Source organism: Phyllostomus discolor, chromosome 6, assembly GCF_004126475.2.
Source record: "Phyllostomus discolor isolate MPI-MPIP mPhyDis1 chromosome 6, mPhyDis1.pri.v3, whole genome shotgun sequence".
Lineage (NCBI taxonomy): Eukaryota > Metazoa > Chordata > Mammalia > Chiroptera > Phyllostomidae > Phyllostomus > Phyllostomus discolor.
In genome coordinates, this window is record NC_040908.2 from 84,032,848 (window position 1) to 84,060,795 (window position 27,948).

At 39.2% G+C, this 27,948-nt stretch overlaps 1 protein-coding gene and 1 pseudogene across 4 annotated transcripts in view; both read left to right on the forward strand.

Annotated features, from left to right (window-relative positions):
* Nucleotides 1-219: 219 nt before the first annotated feature.
* On the forward strand, nt 220-910 carry LOC114500043 (annotated as a pseudogene).
* A 19,417-nt stretch (nt 911-20,327) lies between these two features.
* USP28 (ubiquitin specific peptidase 28) overlaps nt 20,328-27,948 on the forward strand; it is a 75,426-nt gene continuing 67,805 nt past the window's right edge. For 3 of the 4 annotated variants that reach the window (XM_028515524.2, XM_028515530.2, XM_036028538.1), the window contains exon 1: nt 20,434-20,582. In XM_028515524.2, the coding sequence (XP_028371325.2) occupies nt 20,526-20,582 (57 nt within the window). In that variant the 5' untranslated portion in view covers nt 20,434-20,525. Of the gene's footprint in view, nt 20,583-27,948 lie in introns of all 4 variants that reach the window. The other variant, XM_028515531.2, reaches the window with a different exon arrangement.

Genomic DNA, 27,948 nt, shown 5'->3' on the forward strand with positions numbered 1-27,948 from the left:
TGGCTCAGTTGGTTGGAGCATTGTCCCACAACTGAAAGGCTGCAAGTTTGATTCCTGGTCAGGGCACATACCTAGATTGTGGATTTGATCCCCAGTCCAGGCACATACAATCCCTGGCCTATCTAGGAGTGTAGAGGAGGCAACTAATCGATGTTTCTTACATTGGTGTTTTTCTCTCTCACTTCCTCTCTCTCAAAAAGCAATGAAAAAATAGTCCTTGGACTCTTTGCCACTTCTACTTCGAGGATGAAGACCATTCTCAGCAATCAGACTGTCAACATCCCCGAAAATGTCAACATCTCTGAAGGGGCGCACAGTTATTGGGAACAGCCCCAGAGGCACCCTGCGGAGGGACTTCAACCACGTCAACGTAGAGCTCAGTCTCCTTGGAAAGAAAAAGAAGAGGCTCTGAGTTGACAAATGGAGGGGAAATAGAGAGGAGCTGGCCGCCATTTGCACAATCTGCAGTCACGTACAGAACGTGATCAAGGGTGTTACACTGGTCTTCCGTTACAAGATGAGGTCTGTCTGCCTTCACCCTCCCATCAATGTTGTTATTCAGGAGAATGGTTCTCTTGTTCAAATCAGAAATTCCTTGGGCAAAAAATATATCCGCAGGGTTCAGATGAGATCGGGTATTGCTTGCTCAGTTTCTCAGGCCCAGAAAGATGAGTCGATTCTGGAAGGAAATGACATTGAACTTGTATCAAATTCAGCTGCTTTGATTCAGCAAGCCACAACAGTTAAAAACAAGGGTATCAGAAAAATTTTGGATGGTATCTATGTTTCTGAAAAAGGCACAGTTCAGCAGGCTGATTAATAAGATCTAAGTTGTCCAGCTACAGAAACAGCAAGATGCTGAAGGATTCCTCACACTTACTTGAGATATTCCTTACATTTATTTGTGTAATTTTAAAGATGCGATAAAAGCTATGTATTGAAAAAAAAGTCCTTGGGTGAGGAGTAAAATAAATAAATACATACATACATACATACATAATTGTTGAATTCAATTTCTAGGCTTGTCAAATACAATATGTATGTATTTGTTTGCTAGGGCTGCCATAACAAAGTGCCACACACTGAGTGGCTTAAACAACAGGAATTTATTTTCTCATTGAAGTTCAAGATGAAGGTGTCTGCAGGGTTGGTTCCTTCTGAAGCCTTGCTCCTTGGCCTGCAGATGGCTGTCTTTCTGTGTCTTCATGTGGTTGCCCCTTGGTCTGTGTATTTCTTCATCCTAATCTCTTCTTGTAGGGACCCCCAGTCATATTGGACTCAGGACCTCCCTTGATGACCCCATTTTAACTTAATTACCTCTTTACAGGCTTTACCTGCAAATATAGTCCCATAAAAATGCATGTTCATTCATTTATTTATTCCACACAGTTTTATTTTTTTATCCTTACCTGAGGACATGTTTGCTGATTATAGAGAGAGAGAGGAAGGGAGGGAGAGAGAGAGGGAGAGAAACATCGATTTGAGAGAGAATCGCTGATCAATTGCTGAGTCCCGACTGGAAATCAAACCCACAACCTAGGCATGTGACCAGAGCAGGGACCAAACCCATAACCTTTCAGTTTATAGGACAAAGCTCCAACCAAGTGAGCCACATCAGCCAGGGCTATTCCACACACTTTTATCAATTGCAATGAAACAGACCTAGTGTAATCCTCCAAACTAAAGACTATTGGGTGTTCCATCATTGCTAAATGTGCCAATTGCTTAATATTCTTAGTTTATAACTTTCAAAGTATCTTATAGATTCAGTTACTCCAAATTACATGATTAACCCCTTGGAGGAAATCTAAGGCTACAAACTTACTAAAATGGGTAAGTTCCTAGCACACATTTTATTATCAAAATTAGAATGGGTACAGTTTTTAAATTTTGATGTATTTTCATTCTTTAAAATTTACCTTATTTTTTAGAGCAGTTTTGGGTTCACAGCAAAATTAAGGGAAAGGTACAAAAATTTCTCATGTACACACTGCTCCGACACATGCAGAGCCTCCCCTAGTATCAACATGCCCCACCAGAGTGATATGTTTGTTACAATTGATAAGTCTACGTTGACACATTCTAACTACCCAAAACCATAGTTTACATTGCAGTTCATTCTATGGTTTTAGAAAAAATGTATAATGACATGTATCTGTCACTGTGGTATCACACAGAGTATGATACACAGAGTATAATACACAGAGTATTTTCACTATCCTAAAAATCCTCTGCTCTGTCCATCCTCCCCTCATAATTTTAGCAACCACAGATCTCTGTATTGTTTCTATAGTGTTACCTTTTCCAGAATGTTATGTAATTTGACTGAGAAATTTTAAATGGGCTTTTTTCACTTATTAAGTTCCCTCTGTGTCTTTTCCTGACTTTATATCTCATTTCTTTTTAGTGCTGAATAATATTCTATTGTTTGGATGTACCACAATTTATTTATCCATTCCCCTATTGTAGTACATCTTAGTCACTTCCATGTTTTGGCAATTATGAATAAAGCTGCTATAAACAGCCATGTACAATTTTTAGCATAGATATAAGTTTTCAACCCCTTTGGTCAAATACCAAGGGGCATGATACCAAGGGGGATGACATAGTAAGAGGATGTTTAGTTTTGTTAGAAACTGCCAAACTGTGCTCCAAACTGCTGTACCATTTTTCATTCCCACCAGCAAGAGATGAGAATTCCTGTTGCTTCACATCCTGTTGCTCCCCAGGGTTAAAGCTGTAGGTATTCCGGATTTTTGGCCATTCTGGTAGGTGTGTACTGGTACCTGATCATTGTCTTAATTTGCATTTTCCTGATGACAAATGATGTGGAATCTTTTCATATGCTTATTTGCCATCTCTTTACCTTTTTTGGTGAGGGACCTGTTAGGGTCTTTGGTTCATATTTTGATCAAGTTGTTCATTTTCTTATTGTTGAGTTTTAAGAATTCTTTTTAGATTTTGGATAACAGTCCTTTATCAGATGTGTCTTTTATAAACATATTCTTCAAGTCTATGGTTCATTTTCTCACTCTCTCAACATTGTCTTTCACAGAACAGCAGCTTTACCTTTAATGAAATCTAGCTATCCTTTCTATCTTTCATGGATTGTAACTTTGGTGTTGCTATCTAAAAAAAAATCAACATACCCAAAGTCATCTGAAATTTTATAGTGTTGTGTTTTACATTCATGTCTGTATTACATTTTGAGTTAATTTTTGTGAAGGATGTAAGGTATGTATTAGGATTAATTTTCTCTGCATGTGGATGTCCAATTGTCCCAGCACCACTTATTGAGAGGACTTTGTTCCAGTGTATTACCTTTGCTTGTTTGTCAAAGATCAGCTGATTATGCATGTGGGTCTACTTGTGCATTTTTCTGTTTGTCTGTTCTTTTGCCATATAGGAATCACACTGTGTTGATTCCTATAGCTTTACAGAAAGTTGAAGGTTGAGTAGTGTCAGTCCTCCCACTTGTTCTTCAATATTGTGTTAGCTGTTCTGGGTCTTTCGGCTCTCCACACACATTTTAGAGTCAGTTTGTTCATATACACAGGGTAACTTGCTGAGATTTTGGTTGGAATTGCATGGAACCCATAGATCAAATTGAGAATAACTGACATCCTGACAACATTGAGCTTCCTATCCACAAACATGGGATATCTCTCCACTTATTTATTTATTTTTTAAACTTTGATTTTTCAATATACGCTTACAATCAATATTTTGTCTTAGTTTCTCTCCATTTATTTACTTCTTTGACTTCACTGATTACAGTTTTATAGTCTTCCTCATATAGATTTTGTACATGTTTTGTTTGATTTATACCTAAGTATTTTATGGGAGGGAGTAATATAAATGGTTTTATGTTTATGATTTTAAATTTCTCTTCTCCACTTTGATATATAGGACAGTAATTGACCTTTGTATATCAGTCTGTGTCCTACACCTTTGCCATACACACTTATTAGTTCCAGGTTGGGTTTTTGTTTGTTTGTTTTTTGTTTTTTGTCAATTCTCCTGGCTTTTCTACATAGATGGTCATATCATCTGTGAACAAAGACAGCTTTATTTCTACCTCATCTCTATACCTTTTGTTTCTTTTTCTTGTCTTAATGCATTAGCTAGAACTTCCAGCTAATGTGTTGAAAAAGAATGGTGAGAAGGATCATCCTTGCCTTCTACTGATGTTAGTGGGAAAGCTTAGCGTTCCTCACTATTAAGTATACTGTTAACTTGTAGGGTTTTGCTGATATTCCTTATCAAGTTGAGGGAGTTCCTCTCTGTTCCTAGTTTACTGATAGTCTTTATGATGAGTGAATATTGGATTTTGTCATATGGCTTTTTGGCATCTATTCATATGATCATGTGATTTTTGGAAACAGTTTTTTAAAGGCTTTTACTCTAGCTTTCATCCTAAGTTTGGCCAGCTTACTTTTTAGTTCTTTGACTTTTTAAATTTATTTTCTTCTATCTTGTGCTTTCTTGTGTTGCTGTTCAAAGGAGGTAATAACTTAAAATGCACAGATCATAAATGTACAGTCTGATGAGTTTTGAAACATGTATAAATTCATCTCTATCAAGATATAGTACATTTTCAAAAAGTTCCTTCATGTTCTTTGCCTGTTTTAGAATATCCTATAATTAGAATCATACGTACTATGTACCTTTTGTGTCAGGCTTCTTCCTCTCAATGTAAGGTTTTGGAAATTCACATATGTTGCTATGTATACCAATAATCATTTGACTTTGATTGCTGAATAACATGAATATTATACAATTTGTTTGTCTAACCTCCTATTGATGGACATTTGGGTCATTTTGAATTTGGGACTATTATAAAAAAAGACACTGTGAATATTCCGGAGCAAGTATTCCCATGGATGCACACTTTCATTGCTCCTGGGGATGGATTGCTGGATATTAGATGTGTATGCTCAATATTTAAGAAACTAAAAGTTTTCCAAAGTGATTTTATCATTTTATACTCCTACTAGAAATGTATGTGGGTTTGATTGTTGCACATCCTATTTAACACTTTATAAAGTCTTTTACATTTTAATCATTCTAATTGGTGTGTAGTATTATCACATTATAGTTTAAATTTGCATTTCCCTGATAGCTAATGATGTACTGGTCATTTATATATCTTACTTCATAAAGTATCTGTTAAAGTCTTTTTCCCATTTTTAAATTGAGCTACCTTTTTCTTAATGATTTATAGGAGTGCTTTATATACCTGGTTATGAATAATTTTCTCAGGTTATGTATTATATTTTCTCCCAGCCTATGGATTACCTTTCCATTTTATTAACATTCTTTTAAAGGGCATAATTTTTTATTTTTTATTAAGCCAATTTATCAATTTCTTATATATGTTTAGTGTACTTTATGTCCTATCAAACTAATCTTTGCCTTGTATATTTAGGTAGAGAAGATAACTCATGCTATCCTGTCTCTACAATTATTGAAATTTTAGTTTTATATTTATATTTATGGCCACTCTTGAATTAGTTGTTATATATGATGTAAGATTGAAGTCAACTTTCACTTTTTTCCATCTAACTTGAAACAAGTGGAAAAGGCAAAAGATGTATCTTAGCTTTTCTAGTATGGTTAAATACTGAAAATGAAAGTAAATAAACACTTTTGTTTTGCAACCTTTTTTCAAGCAATCTCCCTCAGGCCATCTCTAGAATCTGCTCTGAATGTGTAGACTTATTTGATAATGTCCACAATGTGATGGAAAAGGGGCTTTTTAATTATCTTATACAATTTGAGTAATGCATGTTTAGTTTCTGTAAAAATCAAAACTTATTCAAGTGTCACTGCAAAATGTTCAAAATATTTTCATCATGTTCTTCAGAGAATCCTATAACCAGATCAGACACTGAAAGACCTACTCACCGTAATTAAATCAAAGCATTGGTTCTGCCCTCATCCCATTATCCTTGTCTTGCCAATGAAACAATGAGATTTAGCATAAAATAACAGTTGTTTGGATTACTGATCATCTTTTCATAAAGCTGAGGAAATGAAAGTTGAGAATCCTCTGCTGCAAATTGATAGAGATAGACCTGACCAGTGCCGGGAGTGCCAGCAGAGCAGAGGAAGGGCCAAGAGAGGGAAACACTGCCCGCCACCCCACCCTACACACTACACACCCAGGCAGAGATGCGGTGCTGGAGCAAGTCATTGCATTGAGCATACAAAAAACTAGTGAGGTATTTAGCTAAGGGAAAAGCCCTTCTACTCCCTTCGGGTTCCTGGGTGAGGGTGAGTACAGAGGACATAGCCACATGTGACTATAAAAAGTCAATACAGCAGCTCGGGGAGGTGCTTGTCCCCCAGCTTAGTCTGCAAAAAGGCTGCGATCTGCTGAGGGGAGCAGGACCCACTTAACAGGTGTGCAGGCTGGGGCTTGCCCAGCTGGAAGGCATGTAGCCAATGGCCGCTCTGAAAAGAAGGGGGCCTGAGGCCCACCAGTGGTGGGGTTGGAAGCTGAGCTGCTTGGAGGACGACTCAGTGGCCACCTGCAATTTCTGAAGGACAGTATTTTTAATAAGAGAAGGAACTTGAGGTGAAGCCTTGGGCTGGTCTGGAAAAGGGGGGTGGGGTTTTCGTTTGGGTTTTCTAGAGGGCTGGGCTTTGAGGCGGGAACCTGCTACCCTCCCAGAGTGTGCAGCCTTTGAATAAAAGACCTCCTTTCTTTTCTCACTAAGCCCCTGCCTCCAGAATTTGCCTATGGTTGGCGGCAGTCAGCCGAATCCCTTTTGTTTGGTAACAGAATTAATATGACTAACAATTTTGAGCTGAAATAATTTCCTGAAGCTTTTTCTCCTCAGTCCTAGAGCTCCTTGATTCGCATATACCAACCCTCTAATCTGCTGGCCCCAGGAATGCAGTTTTTCACCTGTTCTCCTTAAACCAACTGATGACCACGTTATAGAGTTACAGCTCTTCACAAAAATGGCTGAGGAGTCCAGGCAGTCTATTAGCACCTTTGATTTTAAGTTGCTTGATATGGATAATTTGTAGATGTGTAAGAGACAACAAATATTACAAAATATTATTGTTTTACAACTTCAGAGTTCATACCTTTGCCATTCCAAATCTGAAATTCTAAACTCTCTTTTCCAATGGGAACAGAAAGCTCCATTCTCTTCCGGCTTTAGTTTTTGCTCCTCTGGAAGAGACCATCAACTCCACACTCTACCTCCTTCCTTCTAACTCCACAGGGTCCCCATCTCTTCAAAAATTGCCCTGAGTCTTAAATGACAATAAAGGTTGGCTTACAAAATTGAAAAAGCTGCAGTTTTTTAAAGGCATAAGACTGAAGGCAGCAATACCCCTCACTTTCAATGGGGTTCCTTCTATTACCTCTGTTTTTAGAAACAGATTAACCAATTTTTAAATAATGAATGTTTATCAAATTTTGCTGGGGGCTCTGCATTTTAGCTGTATCTGAAAGACTTTGGGAAATTAGAAATCTTTCTTAAATTCAAGATGAACTACTCTGTAAGTAGGGTGTCCATATAATTTACTATCCAAACCTGGAAGTTTGAAAAGGAGGAGCTACTAATAATGGTGCTGTAAAAACAGGGATAAACAAGAATTGCCCCAGGCAAATTGGGACCTGTGACTATCCTGAGTACAACTAGTCCTCTTACTGAGTGCCAATGTAACAGGGTGTGCCCAAGTAGGGATTTGCAATGGGGTCCAGAACTCAGGGTGTTCAGAAAATATTAGAGAAAAAAATATATATGATGTCCTCACCCCCACCAGTCTGGGCTGGGGGGATGGGACACATGGAGCAAGGCCATTGAAAGCTGTTTTGCACAACAGCTTTGCAGCTAACCTCTGGAATGGTCTTTTAACATATCTATAAACCTTTAACTGGTTTCATAGATATGTTAAATAGCTGTGGACTTGCTTTGAGCCAGGGGTACAGGAGTGACTTTAACCCAGGATGTAACTAGGAAGCAACTCTTCCGGATTACAGTGCCTGTGTGAGAGCTTGGAGATGATTGGCTCCATGACATGGGACCATGCCTGCCCGGACTTATATGCTAGCCCAGTAAAGCTGGAAGGATACAGGAATGCTGGCAGGTGTAACTGATTGTGGGAGGAGTTGGAATGGGGCTGTAGAGGAAGATTGGCACAGGGATTTAAACCCAGGGGTGGCAGCCAAAACTGGAATCACCATGTGGCTTGGGCAGAGGTCAGGACCACATGCATGGCTTGGGCAAGAGTTAGGACCACGTGGCTCTGGGATGTTCCCTTTTGCCATGTGGCTTAGGAAGCAGGAAAGACTTTGCCTGGAAGAAAAGGGGCAAAAGGACTCTTACTGGTGGGCCATGAGAAGGTGTCACACAGCTTTGGATTAACTGGAGATTGTGGAGGCGACAAAGCTGATGGTGCCAGGAGCCTGAATCATAGACTTCTACTTCTTTTCCTGAGATACAGTATCCCAGACTGAGCAAAGGGGAGAAGGAAGGACTGTGTGCATTTGTGGGTATTCTAAATAACTTTAGTATTTTAATGAAGACATTAAGTCATTACTCTAAGTCTGTATAACTTTTAAATAAATAATTCCTTTCCTTTTCACCAGTGTCTGGCATTGAGAGATGTCTTTCCTCTGGCAGCAGGCTAAGCAAACCTAGTATGGTGGGGACCTGCAGAGAAAAAGGGGGGTCCTTTTGGTAATAGTATATCGTTCATCACCACCCTTGGGTCTGTTCTGTAACACCAAGACTCCCACTACCTTCCTCTTAGCTTTCCTTGTCTTTCTCCACAAAGTGCAAGTGGCATCTTAGAATAGTCATTACAGGCTCCTTCTCTGATTATTCATCTTTCCCAGTGAGAGTTTCTCTAAGCCAGAATCTTCTTATCTTGTACCTCAAACTACAGATAGAGCCAGACTGCTTGGCTTAGAAACCTGGCTCTACCTTTATTAGTAGAAAGAACTTAGGCAAGTTACTTAACCTGTCTGTGGTCATTTATTCATTTGCAAAGCAGATGTTTGTAATAACTGCACTTACTTTTGTTGACCATAAAGTGGAATTGATTAAATGTTGCATTACCAAAAAGAGTTTATTTAGGAGCTAGAAAGGATTGCAATCCAGTGCCCACAGCCAGGTTGAGCCACTGTGGGACAAGGAAGGAGAAGGTACCTTATAGAGGGGAAGAGGAGGTTAAGGGAAAGGACTGCCATGATGACAGAGTTCTGTTGTAAACATAGACTTCTTCTTATAGGACTTTTTCAGACATAGGGTAAACGATCTCCTTTTACAGTCTCTCCAATTGATTATGATCAGATTAAGGTCTCAGCCATATATTTTATCACTTCCCAGTTTATTGTGAGGATAAAATTAGTTCATACATGAAAAGCACCCAGAACACTACTTAACCTCTAAGTGCTCAATAATGTTAGCTATTACATTCTCTCAAAATGCCCTGGTTTGTTATAGATTCAAGTATCAGAATCTATAAAACCTCAGTAAAAACATTTGCATTTCTAAAGGAAAGTTTGTATTACCATATTTCTCATACCATAAGACCCACCTTTCCCCCCTAAATTTGGGAGAAAAATGGAAGGGCATCTTATAGTCTTAAAAATACAGTAGCTTTTTTAAAAATTTTGTTTTCTTTATTTTTTGTGCTTCATCTATTCTTTCAAATTTTGAGGAGGAAGATTTTTTACTTCAATGCTGTCCTGGGTGAAAAAATTAAGTCACCTGGTGTCCCAATTTATGTTCCAGTACTTGCAGCATTATATAAGTTTCTATTTGCTTTTTTGGGTAGCTTTTGGTTTTCATCCAAAGTCATGTTTTTGGTTTCTGTAGGAGGCTTCTATAGAAATCTTTCCCTAAATTATGGGAGCTAAAAGAGAAATATTTTGCAAAATGGACCTCAAAAACTCCTTGCACATCATCTAAAATTGGATTTTTGTCACACTGCATTAAATGGAATGGTAATATTTTTCATTTGCTTTACCTTGAAGACAGTAAAATCATAATTTCTACTTATTAGGAGAGAATGTTAAATCTTTACCTAATGTATCAGCTGGTATAAAAGTTATCTTCTGTAAACTGAAGAAACTATCCTTTTCAGTATCTTTTGTGTGTACAAAAATATTAGAGAGTGAAGATGGTATATTTTAATCTGTATTATTAGGAGAGTGTCATTTTGACCTTTTGTTTTATTAAGTAGTTATAAAACCTATGTAAAAGGGTTTAATGCACCCTCATGTATTGACCACCTGATTTATGAAAACAGGATATTACCAATAACTGTGAATTCCTATATGCCCTTTCCCCATTCCTTCCCTTCCCTCAGAATTTTGTGTTTATAACATCCTTGCTTTTATTTGTAGTTTAACCATACATTTATCTCCCTAGACAATATATTATTTAATACTGTTTTTGTAATTTGTATAGAGGAATTATGTTATATATTATGTTCTGTGGTTTGCCTTTTATCCCACAACACCATGTTCCTGAGAATTGTCCCTGGTATTGCACAGCTGTAATTCATTCATTTCACTGCTGTATGTTTCATTAAATGACTATACAAAAAATTGACCTATTTTACTGTTGGTAGATTTGATTTCTTTCCCATCTTGTCTGCTCTTAAAAGTGTTATGAATATATATATATATATATATATATATATATATATATATATATCCTGGTAAAAAAAATTCTAGGATACTATTTCAGAGAGGAATTGTTGTCTATGAAGTATGTACAACTTCAAATTTTAGTAGTTGATGTTAGCTGTTTTCTAAAGTGGTTGTGCCAATTTATACTACCAGTGTATGTGTTCTCCTATTGCTCCACATTCTCACCAACATATTATTGTGGTATTTAAAACAATTTGCAAATTGTAAGCATAAAATGCTATTATTATGGTTTTGATTCATGTGTTCCAAATTACCAGTGTGTTTAGCACCTTTTCAAACACCGGATTCTTTTCTGTGAAGTGCCTGCTTAAGCCTTTGGCCATTTTTTTTTTTTTTTTACTGCATTGGCTTTTTATTTTAATTTTTAAGAGTGTTTCACCTACTTTAAATCAGTGGTTCTCAACAGGTGGGTACTTTGCCTCTTACAAAATATTTGGCAGTGTCTGGAGATATTTTTGATGGTCACAACTGGGTAGGGGAGAGCTACTGGCATCTAAAAGGTAAAGGCCAGAGGTGATGCTAAAACATCATACAAGGATAGGCACCAAAACAAAAAATTACCTGGTCCAATATGTTAATAATACCAAAGTTGAGAAAGTGTTCTAGATACTAATGTTATCAGTTATATGTGTTAAAAAACTTTTTCCCAGTGTCTGGATAGTTTTATTTTTCTTATGGTATCTTTTAATGAAGAGAAATTCCTAATTTTAACATAATTGAAGTTATCAATCTATTTTTTTTATGGAGTGTGCTTTTTGTGTCTGGTTTAAGAAAGATCCCTTATCCCAAAGTATAGGATTCTCCAAAGATGTTTCACAAGTTTTTTACACTGCTTTCTTTACATTTAAGTCTCTAATATACATAAAATTGATTTCTGTTTATAATGTAAGGTAAGAATCCAAAATTAATATTTATGTGGATAACTACCACTCTGAACACCACTTACTAAAAGTCCATCCTCATCCCCACTGGTCTTCAATGCTCCTCTGTAAAAATCAAGATTGCAAAAATGATTTTATTTCTAGTTCTCTACTTTATTATTACTTTTAAAATACCTTTTTATTGTTCAATTAAAGTTGATGTAGAATATTACATTAGTTTCAGGTGTCCAATCTAGTGATTAGACATTTATATAACCCATGAAGTGATCACCTCGATAAACCCAGCACCCATTCATCACCATACATAATTATTGCAACATTATTGGCTATATTCCCTATGCTATACTTTACATTCCTGTGAGTGTTCTGTAACTACCAATTTATTTATTTTTTAAAGTATATTTTATTGATTATGCTATTACAGTTTTCCCAAATTTCTCTCTTTATCCCCCCTCCTTCCTGCACCCCCAACCCTCCAGCATCCCTCCGCCTTAGTTCATGTCCATGGGTTGTATATGTAAGTCCTTTAAGTTCTCTGTTTCCTATACCATTTCTTACCTCTCCCTATCTCTTTAATGCCTACCAATTATGCTTCTTCTTCCCTGCACCTTTTTTCCCCATTCCTCCCCTCCCGCTGCCCCCCCCATGAAAACCTTTCATGTGATATCCATTTCTCTGATTCTGTTCCAGTTGTGGTTGTTTGCTTAGTTTTTGTTTTTGTTGCCTTTCTCTCTCTCTCTTGTTCATTTGTTGATGGTTGTGAGTTTTTCATTTTACTGTTCATAGTTTTTAATTTTCTTCAATTTCTTAGATAAGTCCCTTTAACATTTCATATAATAAGGGTTTGGTGATGATGAACTCCTTGAACTTGACCTTCTCTGGGAAGCACTTTATCTGCCCTTCCATTCTAAATTATAGCTTTGCTGGATAGAGTATTCTTGGATGTAGGTCCTTGCCTTTCATGACTTGGAATACTTCTCTCCAGCCCCTTCTTGCCTGCAAGGTTTCTTTTGAGAAACCAGCTAATAGTCTTATGGGTACTCCTTTGTAGGTAACTGCCTCCTTTTGCTGCTTTAAAGATTCTCTGTTTGTCTTTAATCTTAGGTAACTTAATGATGATGTGCCTTTGTGTGTTCCTCTTTGGGTCCAACTTCTTTGGGACTCTCTGGGCTTTCTGGACTCCCTGGAAATTTATTTTCCTCACCAGATTGGGGAAGTTCTCCTTCATTATTTGTTCAAATAAGTTTTCAATTTCTTGCTGTTGTTCTTCTCCTTCTGGCACTTCTATATTTCAAATATTGGAACACTTCAGGTTGTCTCAGAGGTTTATAAGACACTCTTCACTTTTCTGAATTTTTGTTTCTTGATTCTGTTCCAGTTGAATGTTTATTTCTTCCTTTTGTTCCAAGCTGTTGATTTGAATCCAGGTTTTCTTCCTGTCACTGTTGGTTCCCTGAATATTTTGCTTTATATCATTTTTGGTATCTTTCATTTGTTCTTTCATTGTTTTAACCAAGCTCAATCAGTTCTGTGAGCATTTTGATTACCAGAGCTTTAAATACTCCATCAGATAGGTTGGCTATATCCTCATCATTTAGCTCTCTTTCTGAGGTTTTGCTTTGTTCTTTCATTTTGACATTATTTCTTTGTTCAGGGCCCCTATTAAGTTGTAAGGAGGTGGGACCTTAGGTATTCACCCAGGCAGGGCAAACCTCTTTGCTGCACTGCTGTGCTGCCTGTGGAGGAGGGGCCAGAGAGGGGACAATGCAGCTCACCTGCTGGTCTCTAGTGCACTTTTCAATGAACTCTCGTGTGGCACTGGGAGTTTCTCCCACCATGGCAACCACGGTAGTCCATAGCCACCTCTGAATCTCAGTTTCCCCTTAAGTCAGCCCCTCCCCCACATCCTGCCACCTTGCCACAGCTCACCCCGACCCCACAGTCTGCTGCCTTACCTTGGTTTCTCTGTTCACAGCTTTACCGGTCTGGTTGTTCTGTTTGACTGTTTATTTAATTCTGTGGTTGTCAGAGTTCCAGGCAGTTTGATTTTCTGGCACTTCTGGTTGTTTATTGATTTTAGACTGGTTGTTATCCTCCTTTTGGTTGTGGGACGAAGCCAAGAGTTTCTGCCTATGCCTCCATCTTGGCCAGAACTCCTGTAACTACCAATTTAAACTTCTTAATCCCTTCACCTTTTTCACCCATCCCCCCAGTCCCCCTCCCATTTGGAAATCATCAAAATGTTCTGTTTTTCTATGAGTCTGTTTCTATTCTGCTTGTTCATTTATTTCATTTTTAAGATTCTGCAGATAGGTGAAACCAAATGGTATTTGTCTTTCCCTGTCTGGCTTATTTCATTCAGTCTAGTACCCTCCAGGTCCATGTATGTTGTTACAGATGGCAAGATTTCAATCTTTTTCATGGATGAATCATATATTCTCTTGCATATATGCACTATTTCATTATCCATCCATTTACTAATTTCCACTTAGGTTGCTTCCATATCTTTGCTACTGTAAATAATGTTGCAATAAACGTATGGATGTATATGTCTACCAATTTATGAGTGTTTTCAATTTAGTGTTTTGGGTTTCTTTGGATAAATATCAAGAAGTGGAAGTGCTGGGTCTTTCTTTGTCTCTTGTTATAGCTTTTGTTTTAAAGTCTGTTTTGTCCAGTATAGTATTGCTAGTCCAGGGTTTTTTTTTCCATTTTCATGAATTATATTTTTGTATCTCTTTACTTTCAGTCTGTGTGTGCTTTTCCACTTGAATTCAATATCTTGTGGGCAGCACTTATAAAGGTCTTGTTATCTTATCCATTCAGCCACCCTACGTCTTTTGGTTGGAGCATTTAGTCCATTTGCATTTAAAGTTAATTGTTGATAGATATGTATTTATAGCCATTTTATTATTCATACCTTTCGTCTTTTTTCTCCTTAAAGGAGACACTTAACATTCCTTGTAATACAGGTTTGGTGGTGATAAACTTCCTTAGCTTTTTCTTGTCAAGGAAGCTCTTTATCTGTCCTTTGATTCTAAATGATGGCTTTACAGATAATGTATTTTTTATTGTAAGTCCTTGTTTCTCATGACTTTGAATATTTCATGCCTGTCCCCTCTGGCCTTCAAAATTTATGTTGAGAAATCAGCTGACATTCTTATGGGAGCTCCCTTGTTGGTAGCTAACTGCCTTTCTCTTGCTACTTTTAAGATTCTTTCTTTGTCTTTAACCTTTGTGAACCCTGGCATAAAAAAATACACCTACTAAGAAGGGCCTCTGGTGGCTAACTGGCTCAAATTTTTAAAGAATAGAGCCTACCAGCCATTTCTGCCCAGGAACCTCCCACACAAACTGCACTTCATGGAAAAGCTAGCACTGGACTGCCTACTTCTGCAGTCAGCTGACTACCTGTACTGTGTTCCTGCCATCTGAGCTAGTCCTTAATAAGGAATTCCTGGAATCTATTTCAACCAACAGGACTGAGACTTTCCACATTCAATCAGAGCTGCACAACTCTAACCAATCAGACTGGTTTATTCTAACCAATCAGAACAGTGCAGTTTGGACCAATCAAACTGTGAGGATTTGGAGTCTTCATTTGCATGACAGAGCAATCAGGGACCAGGGGTAGGGAATTCTGTCCATATAAACCAGCTCTCCTCTGGCTCAGAGAGTGTACTTTCCACTGAAGGCTGAGGACTGTAGACTGTGTCTCCCTGGCTGAGTTGGAAAACTGAAGATGTCTCACCAGAGCAGAGGGAAGCAGACCAGCACAGTGCAAGGTAGACAAGAATAGAGCAGATCACAGCAGTCTGGCTACAGAGTGGCCTGGCCCCAGGATTATCTCACAGCCATGCTATTGTATCACAATAGAGCTGTTTTACACTGAATAAAGTTTACTTTTACACTGCATCCGAAGTTGAGAATTCCTGTTGGTATTGATTTGGCACCAATGACCATCAGTTAACAGCATTTTAATTATGTGTCTTGGTGTGAACCTCTTTGGGTTTATCTTGTTTGGGACTCTGCACACCTTGGACTTGTGTGTCTTCTTTCTTTACACTGTTTAGGACTTTTCAGTCATTATTTCTTCAAACAGTTTCTCAATTCTTTGCTCTCTCTTTTCTCCTTCTACAGATGTTACACTTGATGTTGTCCCAGATGTCCCTTAAACTATCCTCATGTTTTTGGATTCTTTTCTCTTTTTGCTGCTCTGACTGGTTGTTTTCTGCTATCTTGCCTTCCAAATCGCTGATTTGATCCTCTGCTTCTTCTAATCTACAGTTGATTCCTTCCACTGAATTCTTCATTTCAGTTAGGGTATTCTTCATTTATGAGTGGTTCTTTTTAAATTGTTCTATGTCCTTTTTCATGCTGTTGAAATTCTCACTAGGTTCCTTGAGCAATCGTATAACCATTATTTTGAACTCGGTGTTAAGTAATTTCTTTAACTCATTTATTTAGTTCTTGTTCTGGGGATGTCTCCTGTTCTTTAATTTTGCATGTTTTTTTGTTTCGTCATTCTGACTGCCTCCTGTGTTTGTTTCTATGTATTAGGTAGGTATGCTATGTCTCCCAGTCTTGGTAGAGTAGCTGTCATCCTATAGGGCCCAGCGGTGCAACCTCCCTCATCACCCAAGTGTTTAAGTTATTCATGAATTCTTCAGAACTCATGATTTTAAGAGTTTTTTCTTTTACTGTTTCTATATTTTCTAGTGTAACAAAAGGAAGAGGACATGACTTTGTTATTTTAAATACCAAGGCCAAATACTTCTAAAATAAAAATGAACTCATTAAATTTACTGAAAGTTGTTGCAGTTCTCCACAAACCACATTTGTATACTGTACAAATTTCAGGAAGGTTGAAAACCCATTTATATTTTTTTGTGTTTATTGATTTTAGAGAACGGGGGTGGGGGGAGAGAGAGGGAGAGAGAGGAAGAGAGGGAGAGAGAGAGAGAGAGAGAAAGAGAGAGAAAGAAACACTGACTTGCTATTCCACTTATGCATTCGTTGGTTGTTTCTTGTATGTGACCTGACTAGAGATGGAACCTATAACCTTTACATATCAGGATGACAATCTATCAACTGACATACCTGCCCAAGGCTCCATTTATTTTTCAACTAGCATAAGAGAAAGCTTTTTCTGGAACATTTTATCAACACCTATAGTTTAAACTTACATATCACCCAAATCTCTACTTTAGTGGTGAAAACAGAAATGTCCATACTCGTTTCCCTATGTTAAGACAGGTCATTTTCCTAAGTGTTGAGAAGCTGGCCCTTTAGGATATTTCTGACTAGATCATTCCTGGAAAGGATCCTAGGCTCAAAAAACAGCCACACCTGTCAATCAGTCATCAGCTTTCAAATCCAGCTGCTCTGAAGCCAGTGGCGAAAACTATTTATAGAGTAAAGCCCAGATGAAATACAAGTATACATTTTCTCTTTTGTTTTCCCAACACCTTCCATTCCTTCACATTTATCCCACACAAGCTCTATACACATATTCAATAGTATTGAAATGGGATAAACTATATTTGAGGTGTGAGGTAAATCAGAAGTAGAAATATAAATCCATTGACTCAGAAAAATAACCTAGCATTGGGGCAAAATTTTTCTAGGAAAGGAAAACAATTCAATTTCTTCTTTGAGAAAATACTCTGGAAATGATTCCCCTTTTTTAGCATGTTAACTACTTATCCATATTATTTTTCTTGAATACTCTTGAAATGATTATCAGTTGATAATGTAATTATTCTGGAGCCTTCATGTATGGGTTTTAAGGAGGAATGAGAGGGGATTTTCTGTGATGACAGTGTATATTCCATGATACCCACTTTTGTTATTTGATCACCATGAAGCTTGCCAACTGATGGCCGAGCACTGATGTAGAGTGTTCATTAAATACACTGGTTGGACAGGGTATCTCTAGCTGATTACCATGTCCAAAAACAGGTGGCAGTTAAATCCAATGTGACTATAGCCGTCAAATTGATTAGGCTGAATTTATTTATTAATCTGGAGCCCTGTTTAGAACCATGTAGCAGAAAGCCACTTAATCAAAACTCAGGGGCCTGTATTTACCAAATGGTCTGTATATAACTCTTTCAGAAACATGGCTATAGATAGTCTCTGGTGGTCTTTTAAAGAAATTTTCATAAATGAGGGCAATAGGTTTCCTCCCACTTACACACATTAAATAACCAATTTCCTTAAATGAATTTGCAAAGATGAAACAAGAGTTGCTCCAGAGACACAGTAAAGACACAAAGAAATAGAGCTTTCTAGCAACATACAAATATACAATGCTGCAAATAAACTAAGCTAAGAAATCAACTTCTTTTACAATGACACTCCAGTTTGAGGCCACGAACACAGGTTTTGGTTACTCATGAAAAAAAAAAAAGGCAAAGGCACAAAAAGTAGTCCTACAACCATTAGACACAAACACAGTCAGCTTTTTGAATGTGGAAGACTCTTCAAAAGTTACGGGCCAAGGAAAGGGGACTCCTGTATCTCTAGGTGAAGGAAGTATCTATCCCTAGTCATGGTTCAGGCTCCTGAGAGTAATCAGGTCTCCCATGGGAGCTGCACCTGATCTGTACCTGTGACCTTATGCCACAAGCTGTGGTCACATGCAGACTAGAAAGACCTGCAGGTGAAACCTTGCAATGGCATGGACAACAATGCCTGGAGCACAGGAAGGCCACCATCCATATAAAATTCACAACAAAGGTTCTGTTGAGGGCTAAGCCGAGTCAATGGTAAAAGCGGTAACCCTGAAAAAGGTCCTTCCATACCTAGAGTCCAGATAGATTTAGGACAGCCAAAAGTGTGCCAAGTGGATTGCCAGTGTGATTCATATGAATGTGAATAGTCACAATTTTCACCAAACTGTTGAAAATACAACTCAATTGGGAGCACCTTAGCCTTGATATGCTATAAGCATCTGGCTCAAACTTCACAAAATACTACAAAATTTAGTTTGAACTTCAGAAAATCTAAGATGGGGCAACTGAACAATTTTTTATTTTATTATTTTTTAATTTATTGGGGTAATATTGGTTAGTAACATATAAATTTCAGGTGTACAGTCTCATAATGTGACATCTGTACACTCTATCATGTACTCACCACTCGAAGCCCAATCTCCTTCTGACACCATATATTTGACCCCCTTTGCCCTTTTGTCCTTCCCCCATGACCCTTCTATTCTGGTAACCACTATTCTATTGTATCTAGGTTTTTAAAAAGTGTTTATTTGCTCATTTGTGTCTTTTTAAATATCCCACATATAAGTGTAACCATAGAGTTCTTGTACTTTTTTGTCTGATTTATTTCACTTAACATAATATTCTCAAGGTATTCTGTGTTCATGGATTGAAAGAATTAACATTGTTAAAATGGCCATATTACCTAAAGCAATATACACATTTAATGCAATCCCCATCAAAATCTCAATTTTTCACCTAACTAGAGCAAATAATCCTAAAATTTATGTGGAACCACAGAACACTCGGAATAGCCAAAGCAGCCCTGAGAAAAAAAGTACAAAGCTGGTAGTATTACACTCCCTGACTTGAAACTATACTACAAAACTACAATAAGCAAAACTGTATGGCATTGGCAGAAAGGCACACAGACCAATGGGATAGAATTGAGAGCACAGAAATAAACCTGTATTTATGTGGGCAACTAATTTTCGAAAAAGGAGTCAAAAGCATGCAATGGAGAAAGGAAAGTGCCTTTAATAAATCGTTTTGAGAAAACTGGAAGGCCACATGCAGAAGAATGCAACTATACTGCTGACACCATATACAAAAATTAACTCAAAATGCATTAAAGATGTAAATACAAGACCTGAAACAACACAGGGACGGACGGACGGACACACACACACACACACACACACACACTCACAGAGGCACTAAACTTACGGATCTTGGTTTCAGTAGGGTTTTTGTGGACTTGACCCCAAATGCCTTCTTGCTTCTGATAAAGACTTTGACAAGAACAGTGGGAGGGCCTGTGGGAGAAGCTTGCATTTATGGGAGAAGTTCTCTAACTCGGTCATCAAAAGAACTCTACTGGCAGAACTCTGTGCTTACAACAAAGCTCTATGATTGTAAACGTCCCTCTCCTTAAATTCCTCCCCCCCCTTTATTAAAATACCACTCCATCTTGGCAGCAGTGCAGTATGTGCACGTGGCTTGCATAGTTTGTGTGCATTGAGTTGCAAACCTTTCTCCGCCCACTCCCTAATCCTTTTTGGTGACAAAACAGCTAGTGGATACTGTCTACACTCCCTAGGCCCAGGTTGGTGTTAGGGCATCACGTTTGGCATCCGTGAACAGAGGCTTGTTAAGTTTAGAAAAACCACGCTCCATTCAACTTCTCCCTCTCCTTATTAAAAGATAATTAATAATTTAACCTGCCACTGGACTTCGAAATAGCAACATGACCACATGGGAAACCCTCTATTTACACTGTCCCTAGACAGGGTCCCAAAATGGGGAACAGCTTTAACTTGTTCAAAGGAAAAGACTGAGCCAGTGGTGAGTCCTAGAAATAAGTAGATTTGGAAAGCAGAACACGGGGAAGGAACATCGGAGACACAAAGTTCGCAGTCCAGCAAGCCATTTCCTGGGCAACGAGAACGTGGCAACTGTGAGTGGCGACCCTAACCATTAGCTGAAGGCGGGCCTGGGGTCACGTGGCCGACGTCGGGTCAAAACCCGGCGTGCACAAGAGCCCGCAGAGCTCGGCAGTCGGCTGCGCGCACTGCGTGCGCGCGCAGGTCGGAGGCGGGGCGTGTGGGCTGAACCTCCGGCGATCTTGGGGGCGGGGCCGGAGTGGGATGGAGGTCGAGGGTGGGGCCTCCTTCTCCGCCTCCACCGCTTGCTGGGCTCGGCTGGTGGCGGGAGGTTAGTGAACCGTGGAGGGTTGTCTGTGCCATGACTGCGGAGCTCCAGCAGGACGACGCGGCCGGAGCAGCAGATCGCCACGGCTCGGTGGGCCCTGTGGAGGCGACGGGGCGGGGGTGGGCGGGCTTCGGCTCCGGAGAGAGGAGCGGGTGCGGGGCTCTAGCGGGAGTGGCGCGGGTCGCCGGCGGGCTGGCCCTGCGAAGCTGGGCTTTGGGGGAGGGGGCTGCGGAGGGAGTCCGGGCGGTGCGTCCACGAGACTGAGGAAGGGGCTTCGGGAGGGGATCGAAGTCTTTGCAAGGATTGGGTTGCGGGGATTGATTTCGAGTCGCTGAAGTTAGAGGTGATTAGATGTTTTGGAAAAAAGAAATATGAAGGCTGGTCATGGGGTTGTCTGCATCAGAGATCCCCAAGAAGAGCGCTTCTCGGCCGCGATTAGGTTTGAGAAGCTTCCAAAGGGTTAACTTGGGTGGATTTTGTTTTTAAATCCGTTTTATGGCAGTGTTGCTTTAAAGAGCCTCACGCAGAGAGAAGTTATCTAACTTAAAGTGAGGATTTATCAACACCTTGTGAAAGACCAGGGGCCCTAGCTACGACTTCCTATCTTCCCCTACCTCCCGCCGCCGTTTTTTTATTTGTAAACAAATAAAAGAACAGCCGCTCCAGTAGTGATTTTAATAGTAGCATTCATCACTCTAGGTTTTTTAAGGAGGGAGAAGGAACAGCTTGATGAGTAGAAGGTATGTGGATAATGTTTTCCTATTACGTTAACTGATTGCAATCAGTATGAGGATTTCAGAGCTAAGATGGTGAGAGTAAAAGAACACTGGTTTGGAAGAAGATCCAAAGGCTAACTAACGCTTGTGTGGAGAACCTTAGGAAGTGGGCAATTGGAGCATGTCTTCTAATGTTACTTTGGAATGTTATAACCTCACACTACCTCATTACCCCTCAAACACTGCACTTTCTCAATACAAAAGGGGAAACTTGTGCCAGGTATTCAAATTCGAGTTTGGAAATGAGGAATGTCATAAAATATTTACAATACAAAGCTGTCACATAGCTTCACGTGAGAAACCCTTTATACTTTTTTACTGTTTTCATGCACTCAGGAGACCAATAATGTATAAAGCGAGCACACTTCCTTTTAAAACTCATGTAGTAAAAATAAAATAACCTCCAGGTCAGGGGCCTGGAAATGAAAGTATGTGCTAATTCCTAAGGGAAATTGCATTGTTAGGTGTTCACCAATACCTACTAGAATCTTAGGATTTTCTCTGGTTTCAGAGATCAATTCTACTAGTTTTTAGGACAGTAACTAAAAACAGGTGGGAAAAGTCTTAGTTTTGAGACAGTTATGTTGATTTAGAGAGAAGAGACTATTGTAAGGGAGAGCAAGTCATTTAAATTTGTCAGGACTGTCAGTTGAGACCATGTGCTGGTTAATCAGCTGCATCTTCATTTCCCTTTGCTACAGTTTGGGTAGTGACCCCTATCTCACCACTATCTATTTCAGACTTTTGTATGTGAGGTGTTTGATGGGCACTGTATATAAGTCATAACTATTTTTGGAAAGCTTGGAAGTCCGGTGGCAGTGGTTGGCTGGAGTAACCGATTCCTGGCTTCCTGCAGAGTGATGACATTAACTGTTCTTTCCAGTGATTCACTCCACACAGACAGATGATAAACTTGGTATGTTTGATAATGTTTGCCCTTTAGTTTCTGCTAATGTAAAATGCTTGAAGTTGACAGGCCAGGGTGAAGGAATCTTGTATGCAGAAAGTAACTCTCATCTCAGAGGAAAGATTTTATCAACTTCTCCCTCATTTGATAATTTTCATGTTAGAATGGACTCTGTTGTTTTGAATTCTCTGTAGCATTCTACATTTCTCTTGGAGGATCTTCAATTGGTCTAGTTGAGGAGAGCTCTCCTCCCTAGACACCAAGAAGCTATTTAAAACCTAGAATGCTTCCCTTCTCTTATTGGTCAGTTGTACATGAGACCCTCTATAGCCTCCCAAGGTTTTTCATGAGGGAAAAATGTACTACTTTTGAAGTAGGTTTCAGTACCTATTGGAACTTAAAGGAGGATACTTTGTGGAAATACTAAATCCCCCAGACTGCAGAATGATAATTGAGTATCTAAAGAAATTACAGAGAGGTCCTGTATTTTAAACAGCTCTTCACTTTTGTAAAAAAACCAGTAGCAACATTACTGTTACTGTAGGATAAACAACTTGAAGTCAGGTTGGTTCTTAGAAACCTGTTGTCCTTGGCAGTGGTACTAGGGTTCATCACATATTCTTTCTGCTCACTGAAACCCTATGACCACCTGCCAGCTTCAATGAAAATTTAATGTCTTTTTTGTTTTCCTTTGATTTATTGGCTTTTCATTCTCATTTACCTTGTCTCATGAATTGTGATTTTTTGGAGCATCAGCAAGTCAGTGCTTGGTTGCCTTCCACAACTCTCCTGCCTCCTCAGCTACACAGTACAATATTTATAAGACATGTGGACAAATAATACCTCATCAGGCAAGATCTTTCCATGTGTTTTGTTTCATCAAAGAAATTTAAAGTAATAGCCAAGTGAAACAGATATATTTCAAGGGAAATAATGATGTTGATAACAAAAGTAGCTAACATTGAGCATGTACTGTGTACCAGACTCTGTGTTCAGAACTTAACATATATGAGTATTATCTCAGCACTTAACGACTACTCTGTAAAGTTTTCTTATGAGAAGGCTTATACTTGTTAAATAACTTGCTTAAGGTCACCCAGTTAGTAAGTAGTACAGCCAGAATTGAACCCAGGCAATTGTGACTCCAAGAGCCAAAGATGTCCCTGATCCTACTTCTTAGTCAGTACACCCACTCATTGGTGTGGGTTAGAACCTTTCCATTGCTCTCTAGCGCTCTCCTGTTATTTTAAATTTTCAGTCCTCCTTGCTGTCTTTCTAAATAGATAATCTTTTTCTCTACCTAACTTAGCTTGCTAACATTTAAAGAGAGTTCTTTGTCTCGTTTGTTTTGTCCCCTCTTCAGCATCTCTTTTCTCAGTGGAAAAGGTACCAATCACATCTTCCTTCATTTCTTAGAGATGAATCTAGATCACTGGTGTTTGGAGACCTTTTTGACTGTGACTGTTGCAGGGGGATGCTCCTGGCATCTATGGGTGAAAGCCAGGGGTGCCGCTAAACATCTTGTAGTGTATAGGACAGCCCCTAAAACAGAGTTGTCTGGCCCAATGTATCAGCAATACTGAGCCTGAGAAACCCTGACCTAGGTGTCTTTCCTTATTCTTCTAAAATATTGCACATCTCCTTTGTCCTAGCCTAATACTTAGACACATTTACTGTTGTCTTATTCCTTGAGACTCAGAATATGGCTCATGGACCAGCAGCATCTGCATCACCTAGGAGTTTGTTAGAAATGTGGAAACTTGGATATGCTGGAGCCAGCTTTTACAGCCTCTCCAGCTGATTATGTAAATGTCTTCCCAACTCTGTTTAGTGAACTCATGTTGGTAGCTTGAACTTGCCATAGGAAATAAGCAAGCTCTATAAATCATCAGACCGCTGTTTGGGCTTCTGCCATAGACCTATAGAATCAGCATCTGCTGTTTGACAAGATCCCTGGTGATAAACTTGGAGAAGCTCTGTCCTACTCCACAGAATTCCCACTTTCCATTAAGCTATGAACACAAAATCCTCTTTTGCCCTGTTCAGCTGTTGCCTTGTCCACCTCCTTTCTTTAATTGTGTTTACTTTTTGAACAGCTTCTAAATCTCCTTGTTTCCTTTTTAGAGTGTTTTTCCAATTACAGTGTAATTCCAGTTCACTGTAGAAAACTTGGAAAACAAAGATGCAACAAGATTAGATCTTGGCTGACAGGAGGCACAGCTCCTAGGCTGATTTCACTGTAGTTTGAGGTGGCAGCAACAGGTTCTGCAAATGCTCCAGCAAGAAGAGAGCTGATTGCTCATAGAGGCTGACCAGGCAGCAGAAGGTTAGATTGTAGGGCAATGAGTAGTTTTATGTGATCAGCAACCCCCGGATTGCCCAGGGAGTCTTACCTATGGAAGGCTTTTAGTACTTGTCACTAGCAAATGAAACCAGATTTTTTGGAAGTGACCAGCGACTGACCACCTCTGATCAAATCAGTGGCTGTCCAGTAGCAATTAATTAATTAATTAATTAATTAAACGTATTTTATTGGCTATGCTATTACAGTTGTCCCATTTTCCCCCCTTTATGTCCCTCCCCCCTGCACACCCGCTCCCACCCATATTCCCCCCCTTTAGTTCGTGTCCATGGGTCATACATACAAGTTTTTTGGCTTCTATATTTCCTATATTATTCTTAACCTCCCCCTGTCTATTTTCTACCTATTTATGCTTCTTATTCGCTGTGCCTTTTCCCCCTCTCTCCTCGTCCTACTCCCTTGCTGATAATCCTCCATGTGATCTCCATTTCTGTGATTTTGTTCCTGTTCTAGCTGTTTTGCTTAGTTTGTTTTTGTTTTAGGTGTGGTTGTTAATAACTGAGTTTGTTGTCATTTTACTGTTTATGGTTTTGATCTTCTTTTTCTTAGATAAATGCCTTTAAAATTTCGTATAATAAGGGTTTGGTGATGATGAACTCCTTTAACTTGACCTTATCTGGGAAGCACTTTATCTGCCCTTCCGTTGTAAATGAAAGCTTTGCTGGATAGACTAATCTTGGATGGAGGTTCTTGCCTTTCATGACTTCATATACTTCTTTCCAGCCCCTTCTTACCTGCAAGGTTTCTTTTGAGAAATCACCTCCTAGACTTATGGGAGCTCCTTTATAGGCAACTATCTCTTTTTCTCTTGCTGCTTTTAAGATTCTCTCCATATCTTTATCTTGGCTAATGTAATATGATGTGCCTGGGTGTGTTCCTTCTTGGGTCCAACTTCTTTGGGACTCTCTTGAGCTTCTTGGATTTCCTGGAGGTCTATTTCCTTCCCCAGATTGGAGAAGTTTTCCTTCATTATTTGTTCAAATAAGTTTTCAAACTCTTGCTCTTCCTCTTCTCTTTCTGGTACCCCTATGATTCATATGTTCAAATGTTTAAAGTTGTCCTGGAGGTTCCTAAACCTCTCCTCATTTTTTTGAATTATTGTTTCTTCATTCTTTTCTGGTTGGATGTTCCTTCTGTCCTTCTGGTCCATTCCATTGATTTGAGTCCCAGTTTTCTTTCCATCACTATTTGTTCCCTGTGCATTTTCCTTCATTTCACTTAGCATAGCCTGCATTTGTTCATCTAATTTGTGACCAAATTCAACCAATTCTGTGAGCATCCTGATCACCATTGTTTTGAACTGTGCATCTGATAGGTTGGCTATCTTTCTATCACTTAGCTGTGTTTTTTCTGAAGCTTCAATCTGTTCTTTCATTTGGGCAATTTATTTATTTATTTATTTATTTATTTATTTATTGTCTCCGGATGCCCGTTACATAGTAAGGGGTGGAGCCTTAGGTGTTCACCAGGGTGGGGCAACCCACTTGCTGTGTTGTGATCCTGTATATGGGTGAAGGGACCGCTAGGGAACAGTGCCACTTGCTCTGCTCTCTGCTGGTTTTCAGTCACTTCCCCCACTACCCATAATCAAAGTGGGCCCTTCTGGTGCTGATTCCCAGGTAGGTGGGCTTGTGTACGTTCTAGGACCTTGTGGATCTCTCCAATGAACTTTCCTGTGAGGCTGGGAGTTTCTCCTACTGCCACCTCAACCCCCACAGGTGTTTTCAGTCAGAGGTTTAAGGCTTTATTTCAAGGAACTGGAACCCTGGGTTGCAGGTCTGTCTGGCTACCCAGTTGTTCCTCCTGGTTTATCTGCATGTGAATGTGGGACTACCCAGTCCGCCAGCCACAGCCTTGCCGCAAGTGCTCCCCACTCAGCTGCCGGTCTCCGCCCCTCCTACAGGTAGGTCTGGATGAATGTTTCTTCTTTTTAACTCCTTGGTTATCGGACTTCCATACAGTTTGATTTTCTGTCAGTTCTAGTAGTATTTTGTTTTTAAATGTTTTATTGCTCTTTTGGTTGTGCGAGGAGGCACAATGTGTCTATCTATGCCTCCATCTTGGCTGGAAGTAGTAGTAATTTTTACTATTTTACCTCAGTAATTCAGGTAACCCACAAGTCCCATTCTCATGCTTTTTAAAAGCATGAGAATGATTCCTTATTGTTTTTTTGTTGATACTTATTTTGTCATTTGATTTTATTGCTACTTATTACCAACCATTCTACTTCTTTTCTGAAAATTTTCTGTGTATATTTTTATCATTTGCCACAGTTTCATCACAGACAGAAGTACCATGTTAGCTCTCATTTCTGAATTGGCTACCTAATTTACTGTTTTCTTATGAAAATTAGCCCTGCAAAAGATGTCTGAATTTATCTGATACAGCCTTCTTCATCTCGATAATGCAGTAGTGGGTTTAGGCAGTTGAGTTACTCTGGTCATACAGTTTAAGGTGAACCCTGGCCTCAGTTTTCAGTTTAGTGTCTGATTAGCACCCTCAGCGCTTCAGCTACTGATTTCCTGAGCCCTCCTCCTTTGGACTTTGGGTCCTGTATTCTGGTTCTTCTATCTTCTCTGCTATGGGCTAAAGTGTTTGCTTTCTTGGCTCTTACTGTTCTTTTGTTAATCACTTCCCTGTCTGCATTGCTAACCCCTCTATTTGCAAGTGCTTGTTGAACATTTCTACTTGCATATCAGCCTCCTTGACTGTATTTACCGCATAGGTACTTTTCTCACACTTATTATAATAGGCATGGAGAAATATACTTCTTGTTTATTTTTTAAAATATATTTTATTGATTATGTTATTACAGTTGTCCTATTACCCCCCCTTCATTCCCCTCCACCCTGCACAACCTCTCCCACCCACATTCCCCCGCTTTAGTTCATGTCCACGTGTCATAAGTTCTTTAGCTTCTACATTTTCCATACTATTCTTACCCTCCTCCTGTCTATATTCTACCTACCATCTATGCTACTTATACTCCATACCTTTTCCCCTCTCTCCTCCTCCCACTCCCCTGTTGCTAACCCTCCATGTGATCTCCATTTCTGTGGTTCTGTTCCTGTTCCAGTTGTTTGCTTAGTTTGTTTTTGTTTTAGGTGTGGTTGTTAATAATTGTGAGTTTGCTGTCATTTTACTATACATGTTTTTTATCTTCTTCTTGTCTTCTTTCTCTTAGATAAGTCCCTTATTTCATAAAATAAGGGCTTGGCGATGATGAACTCCTTTACCTTGACCTTATCTGAGAAGCACTTTATCTGCCCTCCCATTCTAAATGAAAGCTTTGCTGGATAGAACAATCTTGGATGTAGGTCCTTGCCTTTCATGACTTGGAATACTTCTTTCCAGCCCCTTCTTGCCTGCAAGGTCTCTTTTGAGAAATCAGCTGACAGTCTGATGGGAACT